This window comes from Entamoeba dispar, genomic scaffold (assembly GCF_000209125.1).
Source record: "Entamoeba dispar SAW760 scf_1105229462207 genomic scaffold, whole genome shotgun sequence".
NCBI lineage: Eukaryota > Evosea > Mastigamoebida > Endamoebidae > Entamoeba > Entamoeba dispar.
The window spans coordinates 1-8542 of NW_001855077.1; the positions used below are offsets into that span (position 1 = coordinate 1).

Genomic DNA, 8542 nt, shown 5'->3' on the forward strand with positions numbered 1-8542 from the left:
TGTGTGTCTCTCTCAATAATCTAAACTTATCTATCTCATATCTCATCGTCACTCTATATTTAGTAGAGATTGTCAATGTCCATGAGTGTGTATCTGAATTTACTGAGTCATTTGAGTAAATTGAGTTTAAAAGAGAAGGTGAAGAGGTATTTATTTGGTTATGAACGATGGTTTGTTTACAACAGGAGCAACAGGCGTTGAGGCTTTAGGAATACTAATACAATGTAAAAAATTTTGTTTAGTAATAACATTAGTTATAGGTTGTTGAGGACTAGTGTCTCTGGGAGTTGTATATTTTTTTTGAGTTACTGTGTTAGACAAGGAAATAGGTTTAGGAGAATGTACTGAAGACATTTTTTTATTTAAAGGAACACTGAGCGATGATTTGGGTTTAGTGTTAGTTGAAATTCGTTGTATTCTTCTACACTTTGAAGGGTTATCAATTCTTCGTTGTTTCATAGTGGCGAAGTCAACAAACCGTTCTTCGTCTATTTCTATAACTTTAAGATGTTTAGCATAAGATTCCTCAATTAATTTATTTTGTTTATCTTCATAATTTAACCATCCTTTATCACTATACCATTGCCATTGTGCATTAGGATCAGCGGATATAACATCTTCTTCAACTGGTACACTTTTGAGAATCTTATTAGTGAAATGAAGGGAAGACATTTTGATTGGTTTTGGTGATTCAGATCCTTTTTTTTTTTAATCCACTTTAAATGATTAAGTTATAATAAATAGTATTTTTATAAAAGAAAAAAAATGAAATGAAAAGAAAGTCTATATTAAAGAAACATAAAAAAAGAGGAATACAACTACTTTGATTCTGGAACAATGATGTTATTGATTACTCTTTGAACAACGTCATAGGGCTTAAAACTAAATTGAATTTTTTGAAGACTATGTAATAAAGTAATAATACTTCCAATAGCACGTAATTTTGAGAAGTTAAATAAACCAAGTTCATCAATTTTATTCGGAATGCAATTGATATTCACAATGTCATGCATCCAAATAGTCATTATAGGAATACCCTCTTTATCAGTACATATAGTTCTATAGTTTTTATAATTATTTCCTATTTCAAATAATATTTGAAGTTTCTTATAAATTTGTGTTTTACTCTTTTTAACTTTAGACCAAACATCAGGATGTTTAATAGATATTGTTGTTAAAGTAGAATAAATCAAATAACATGTGTTATATCCTTTTATTTCATAGCAATAATTAGCTACTTTGATAAAATATTCACAAATTTTATGGTTTTTAATAATATCCATGACTCTAAGAGCTAAAAATTCTACTTTTTGACAAGACCTTATATAAGTTTCTAATGTGTTATTCTTTCTAGATAAATAGAAGTCATGACAATGAATTTTTTGGAATTCTGTTAAATCAAATAAAACCAGTTGTTCAGCAAGAAATACTGGGTTTAGTTGAATTAAGTTAACAATTTTAGTTTTTTGGTCTTTTGAATAAATTGGATCTATAGTAAAGGTTTCTAATAGTATTTTTATTTGTTGTTCATCACTAGTTTCTTCTGTTACCATACTAAATAAAACATCACGAGCAACACTTTTCATATATGGCGCAACTTCAACTTCAGTATTTTCGTCATGTTTATGGTCATAATTCTTTAAGAAATTAAGAAATTTATTCTTAAAAATAACAGTTAACTGTTCACTTTGAAGTAATGGAGATGAATTTAATTCTTTAAAAAACTCTGGTTCGACTTCACAAATCATCGTAGCCATTATATCAAGCCATGACAATACTAATCTTTCTAATCTTACAAATTTCCAACTTAAAAAAGCTTTCATTTCATCATCTTCAGGATGTTCTTGATTAAAAATATTGTAATAGTTCATAATTGTAGCATAAACATCTCTATGTTTCATTACATATGGAAGAAAGTAAATAAAATTTCTCATATATTGTTCTTCATGATAATTATTATCAAATATTAAGTCAAACATTGTTTCATCTGAAGCTGCAGTAATTTCACGAGAAGAGATTCCATCAATGTAATAAGGGTCATACCTTTCTTTCTAATCTAAGTAAATACCAAATAGTAGATAAATGAATGATATATAAATAACAAACACTAAATATAATTTCATAGTTCTGTGATATTGTTTCATAAAATAATTTTAAATGTAACATTTTCCCAGGATCATCAAGAATTGTAAACCGACTAATAAATGCATCACAAAACCCTGTCTCAGAAACTGGAAGTAGTACTTTTATCATAACTTCTAATAAATGAAAATGAGATACTTCCATCCCATTACATAAAATTCGAGCAGACCTTAATAATTTAGTTTTTGATTGACTAAGAACTGAAGTAATATTACTAATTTCATCAAATAAGTATATTTGTTCATTTTCTAATAACTTCACCAAGTATGAACAGTCAATATTAGTTTGGTTTGTTTCTATATCTTCTGGGATATAATCCTCTTTATATATTTTGTCAACTAATTTGGTTAATGGTTTCTGGGAATTATTAATTTTGTCAATGAGAGTAACAACGCTATTTGGTAAACTGACTAAAACATTAGCCAGTTTTTTGGTTTGTCGTTTAGTAGGATCTCTGTCAGTTTTAAAAAGAAGTGATGACACTCGTGTTAATGTTTTTCTTACAGATTTACGAGGTAGAGACTTAGGAGAATATGTGTTTATTTCGGTACTTCCACTTCTATTCAAAGTTGTTGTCTCATGACGACTTTTAAACTCTGAGGTACTTGCTAACGACATATTTATTTCTTAAAGTAATAAATTTTCGTTTATAGTTTTTTTGTTTTTATTTTTTATCAAAAAAAGATTTCTTTTAATATTTATCTTTCTATTCTTCTTCTCAAAAAAGAACCAAAAGAATTAACGATTAAATTGAATTAACTATTAACAACCATCATCTATAAGAACAGGTGAATAAAAAATACTTTTTTTAAAATATAACAATTATTTTTTTTTTTTTGGGGACTTTCTCCTATAAACTTCTGATAGAACTCAAAAATACTCTGAAAGAAGGATTGCAATGACGTTACGTGAAACGTCGTTTTATCTTTCATTTATTCAACAATCACGATGTTATTATGCTAGTTTTCATCCAAAACCAAGACCCAATGGTGGTTATTATCTTATTATGCAAAAATTTAAAACAAATGCAATTCTTTTTGATACATTTGATGAAGACCACTCGTCTCAAACTTTTAGGCTTCGTGCCGTTGATCATCAAAAACGGTTTCAGTCTTTACACCTAGGAATTGAACCATTTTCTCCAAACAATTTATATTTATCATCAACACATCAACCATCAATTCGTTTTCGACTAACTAATAAAAAGTTTGAATGTCTAATACAACATGACTCTCCTCACATAGGCACAACAGAAAATATAACGAGCTCTTCGGTCAATGACCAATTTGATGTATTAGGTGAATTATATGCTGGAAAACAAACAAAAGAAGGAATAATGGTTGTAGTGAATACTGCACAACATTTTCTTTATAAATCCAATTTATCAGGAATTTATGGAATAGGAACATATGCAGTTCCATTTAAACCAATTCATTTTATATCAATGATTAATGAAATACCAAATATTGATATTATTCCTGGAACTGTTTATTTTAAAGCTTGTCTTCATCAAAACTTTGAACATTCAACTCTCTTTAAAATGGAACAAGGAGAAATCGGTGTTAAATTTCATGTAATATGGAATAATTCACCAAGTATGAAAACAGTTTCTGGTGATTGGTGGGTAAAAGTTCTTGGAAATGGGGAAGGTGGAAATGATATTGTATTTTGTGAAGAACAAGAAGCTAACGAGTTTTGTATTTCTGGAGGAAGATTAGAAGTCATAGAAAATGGAAAAATAAGAAAATACATTGGATTAGGAGAGAAAAGAGATGATGAAAGTTTCTTCTTAACAACATATCCTTTAGATTTATTAACTTTTAAATTAGAAGTAAAAATTATTAGATGTATTGATAACCAGGAAAAAACAACTCTTGAAGTGTAGTAGTAAGAAAAAACCTTAGACCTTCTTTTAAATACATTTGTCAACTGATTATGTGCTTAATATTAATTAACTGTCTCAAGTAAATTATACATTGTCAGTTTGTTGTTATGCGTTTTTTTCTTATTAACAGAATATCTCTTTCTTCTATTAATTTTATAAACATCCATTTATTTTTTGTTACTTTTCATCTTTCAGATTTGATTAGTGTGTAATGATATTTAATGATAACCATTTTTAATAATTTTTAAGCAAGGAATTGGGTCTTATACCAAAATAAATAAAACTCATTGTAACAATAAAAATCCTTCTAATTATAATAAAATTCATTTTGTTTAAATTAATATAGAAAAATACTTTTTTAAACAAATGCTTTGTAAATTAGATTTATATTAACTAATAAAACTTCTCATTAACTCTAAAAAGAAAAAGTGAATTCATTTTTGTGAAATAAAGTTCATTATAATTCACAATAAACTATAGACACATAAAAATTTATCGTTCTCAATATCAAGAAGTACACAACCAAACTCTATTAAACACTTTTTTATTATTTCATTTATTTACAACACGTTCAAGTTACAATGCTATTCTCATTTTTATATAGCCATAATAATGGTAATTAATCTATATTTTTTTTTAATTTTTTCATTCGCAATTTAAAAATGTTTCAACAAAAGATATATAAGGAGAAATTAAATTTATCAAGAATATTACTAAACTCACTGAGAATAATGTCTGTAAATAATCAAAAAAAAAAAAATATAAATTTAACTTATAACTCTTTTTACTAACATCAACAATTGATATTGCAATCATAATTACTCAAATCATATAACCATTTATATATACTCTAAAGATATATTATAGTATATACTAAATTCAACTGGTACAATTAAGAATAGTATTAATAAATATCAGACTAGAATCTGACTACAATAAACAATCGAAAAGGTTATGTAAATTGCAGGCTTTAAAACTATTTATGAACAATGACATAAGAATAAAATTCTTTTATTACTTAATAAGATATTAGAATAAGAGGATTAATGTTCCTGGCACAATAAAATATCTAATAAGATAAGTAAACTAGAAAAGACAATAGAAGTATTTCAAAAAAGTTTTAAGAAAAAGAAAAATTAAATAACCTTAATAAAAATCATCCACAGTGAATCATTAAACAAGAACAAATTCAATAAAATATGAGTTCTATTCAAAAGGTGTATAGAACATAAAAGTAAATAGCTTGAATTAACAAAAATCGTTTTTTAGTTATTCGGATATAAAAACTGGAATAAAAACCAAAGACTAAAACATTGCTTATGGCACCTTTATAAATTAGGGGTAGTTTATAGTTAATAACCAGTATTTTATATATTATATCAAACTAACAATACAAGAAAGATTATGTTAATGATAAAGAATATGTTGAGATAAAAATATATATTGAATTAATAAACATATGCAATTAAAGTAAATAGAAATTAAATCAAAGCAGAGATTAACATTTATTGAAAAAAATCAATATTATGTTTATATGAACAATAAGAAGATTACAAACAATAATAGAATTGGAGTTTAGTGTAGTGCTATGAATGTTTATTAATACTACCATTATTTAATCCATTTTATAATAAATTCTAATGTTATATTAAAGTATTTGTATTCTATTATGTTGGATAGTTCTTGGTATTTTCTCAATAGAATTAAAACTTAAAAGGAATAAATTCTCTTTACAAAACACTTTGGTTAACATCAAAGAATAGATTTTAAAATAAACATTAATATACAGCCTCTTTAGTAGAAATTATCAAATAAACATGTCTTAAATTAAATAGAGATGAAACAAGTTAAGAAATGGTTTCAAGTTCAATTCATAAAATATTTATTTTTATTTGGTTTCTATTTAGTTCATCATCACTTTTTATTCTCTCATTTATGCTTTTCATTGAACCAATGACAATAAAAATAAAGAAAAGAGTGTTGTTATAATTAATTATTAAAGAAAACTTAGAATTGACTCAAAAAATAAGATGTTGAATATGAATAATAAAAAAGAAGAAGAAAATATTTTTGTTGAATTAAAATAATGCTATAACAATGTTATTACTTGTATTAATGTTTAACACTTTTGTTTTAATAATCTGAGAATGATAAATCCAATTTCAGAACTTACCAAATAAGTTAAATCTCTTCCTTGGAAATGAATTTCATTTCCATTTGAAATCATTCCATCATATACTCTCAATGGTTCACAGTCATTGTTTTGTTTGTATAATGTTTTGTTATAAATGGACAAATGGAAAGAGATATTACCAATCTTTTGATCTCTAGCAATCCATTGGACAATTACTAGTTGATCTTTATATTCTTTCATATAACGTGAAGCAACCTCATGCAACACTTTATTTATTTCAATTCTTTTTCTTTTCATAATTAAATAATTAAAAGTTTTATCAAGAACTTGTTTCTTGTCAATAACAACTTTTTCATTTTCTGGAAGTTGTTCATTTTTTATTTCTATCATTTGTTGTTGAATGATTTGTTTTAGAGTTATGATAAATTCAATTGGTTCTTTTTCATAAACTTCAAAATGGTTATAATTTACTTCATTTGGTTTGACTGTGAAAGTATATTGAATAGGAATGTAATTAACTTGAAGAACAAATGGATCAATAGAATTTAATAAAACTGTAATTGATGTTTCATTTCTATGAATAATATCATTAGGATTTGTTAACATAAAGTAATCAAATACAGTTTGACTAATATTATTATTTCTTAATAAATGAAGATTAAAATGTGTATTTGTATAAGCTGTTTTATATTTTAAATTTTTTTCTTCTTTCATTTCATGTCTTTGATTTTTGAATTGTTCTAAAGACATTAGTTTCATCTCAATATATCCCATACTTTTTTTAGGAATTACAGGAATTAGTTCTTTTAATTCTTGTGAATATATTAAATATGTTGAATATTTATTAATTCCACTAAATAACATTACTTTTAATCCATTTTTATCCTTTTCTAATTTCCAACTTGAAGAAAGTCCTTTTAAAACCATAAATACCTTTTCTGAATCAATTCGTGTTTTTTCTAATAATTTTATTGAATTTTTCAAAGTCCCTTCAACACATTTTTTAAAAACTCTTTGATATTCAAGAATCATTAAATCACTTCCTAATGGTGGATATTGTTGGCTTGAACTTTGTTCTTGCATAACAACTTTAGCTGGATTAGAAAGTAATCCTCCAATAATTTTACTTCCATTTTCTCCTGCTGAAAGACTTGTTGCAAGTGCACTTTCAATCATTCTATATGCTGATGAATATTGTTTTTGTTGATCACTCATTCCACTATTTGTTTGTTGTTGACAAAATTCATTAAAAATTTTATCCATTGCTTCTTTATCAGGGTATTTCTCTGCCATTTTTCTCATTAATGCAATGTATTGACCATTTGCTACTTCATCTATAGTTTTTTCTTTTAATAATAATCTTTCAGCATCAACTACTTTAATTTCTTCTATATGTGGATTATTAGGGTCATCATTATTTTCAATGTATGAGGCAATAGGTTCTTCAATAAAAGGAGTCATGGGGTTTTGCATTGGTATAAGTTAATTAAAAAATATGAGATCTAATAGTAAAAGGTAATTCTAATAAACAACACTTTATAATAATACAATTCTTATGTCCCTAAAAGTTTAAAGAATAAATCAAATTTAAATTCATTTATGTTACTGTAATATATCAAATTTCCTCTTGTTCATTTCTTTTAATTTGAATAAAATGAAAAAATAATAATTAAATCATAACTATCTCAAAATCATCAAATCATGTCAATGCAATGTAGACACCAACCAAAAGAATATTATTTGATATATCGTGAGAAATTTATTGACTCTTATTGTAAAAACAAATATGAAATTCTTCAAACTATTTTAACATTTCTTAGAGAAGTAACTTCTGACCAAATCAAAGAGGTATTAAAAATTATTTATTTTGATGATGAATGTTATAGAAATGAAATTTTACTTGGAGATTTTACACTTGACTTAAGAAGACTTCATGTAGAAACAATTTTAACTCTTTGGGTATTTCTTCAAGAAAGTAAAAAGAATCCTCGTGTAACAGCAGAAACTATTCAAATGGAACTTCAAATGTAAACTAATGATTTTTCTTACCAAATTTTTGCTCTTTGAATTTTCTTTATTGAAACTTTTTAGTTCATTCAGAAAAATGAAAAATCAACAACAACCACCACTTTGTTTGATTTTCCCATACTCTCCTCCTCACTTTTCTTATTCACTTGATGCTCGTAAATGGACAAAAAAGGTGTTACTTGACAATTACAAAAGATAGGGGAATATGGATTAGCATATCGGTGTTATTTATATGAAATAGAAGCAAATCAGTTTTTTCATATTGATAAACACTTCTATGAGAAGTATTCTAAAAAAATGAGACTTGATCTTGTTTGGATAGAACGCATCAATAAAATTTCCAATAAAATCAT

General features: G+C 25.6%; 5 protein-coding genes across 5 annotated transcripts, besides 9 other annotated features; 2 read left to right on the plus strand and 3 right to left on the minus strand.

Moving 5' to 3' along the window:
• Positions 1-150: 150 nt before the first annotated feature.
• EDI_140370 (uncharacterized protein) lies at positions 151-672 on the minus strand (the record flags this gene model as incomplete). The annotated part of the gene is made up of 1 exon (XM_001739516.1): positions 151-672. The coding sequence occupies one exon, from the start codon at positions 670-672 to the stop codon at positions 151-153; it is 522 nt and encodes a 173-aa protein (XP_001739568.1).
• A 59-nt stretch (positions 673-731) lies between these two features.
• Positions 732-767: a sequence feature (AT_rich).
• Positions 768-818: 51 nt separating this feature from the next.
• EDI_140380 (uncharacterized protein) lies at positions 819-2760 on the minus strand (the record flags this gene model as incomplete). The annotated part of the gene is made up of 2 exons (XM_001739517.1): positions 819-2051; positions 2107-2760. 2 exons carry the CDS (start codon positions 2758-2760, stop codon positions 819-821), a joined length of 1887 nt encoding a protein of 628 aa, XP_001739569.1.
• Positions 2759-2844: a sequence feature (AT_rich).
• An 89-nt stretch (positions 2845-2933) lies between these two features.
• Positions 2934-2980: a sequence feature (AT_rich).
• A 60-nt stretch (positions 2981-3040) lies between these two features.
• On the plus strand, positions 3041-4027 carry EDI_140390 (uncharacterized protein; the record flags this gene model as incomplete). Its single annotated transcript, XM_001739518.1, has 1 exon — positions 3041-4027. One exon carries the CDS (start codon positions 3041-3043, stop codon positions 4025-4027), a length of 987 nt encoding a protein of 328 aa, XP_001739570.1.
• Positions 4028-4335: 308 nt separating this feature from the next.
• Positions 4336-4390: a sequence feature (AT_rich).
• Positions 4391-4643: 253 nt separating this feature from the next.
• Positions 4644-4673: a sequence feature (AT_rich).
• A 92-nt stretch (positions 4674-4765) lies between these two features.
• Positions 4766-4798: a sequence feature (AT_rich).
• A 1102-nt stretch (positions 4799-5900) lies between these two features.
• Positions 5901-5921: a sequence feature (AT_rich).
• Positions 5922-6146: 225 nt separating this feature from the next.
• Positions 6147-7634, minus strand: EDI_140400 (uncharacterized protein; the record flags this gene model as incomplete). The annotated part of the gene is made up of 1 exon (XM_001739519.1): positions 6147-7634. The coding sequence occupies one exon, from the start codon at positions 7632-7634 to the stop codon at positions 6147-6149; it is 1488 nt and encodes a 495-aa protein (XP_001739571.1).
• Positions 6845-6865: a sequence feature (AT_rich).
• A 165-nt stretch (positions 7635-7799) lies between the features above and the next one.
• Positions 7800-7836: a sequence feature (AT_rich).
• Positions 7837-7862: 26 nt separating this feature from the next.
• Positions 7863-8192, plus strand: EDI_140410 (uncharacterized protein; the record flags this gene model as incomplete). Its single annotated transcript, XM_001739520.1, has 1 exon — positions 7863-8192. The coding sequence occupies one exon, from the start codon at positions 7863-7865 to the stop codon at positions 8190-8192; it is 330 nt and encodes a 109-aa protein (XP_001739572.1).
• Between the last annotated feature and the right edge of the window lie 350 nt (positions 8193-8542).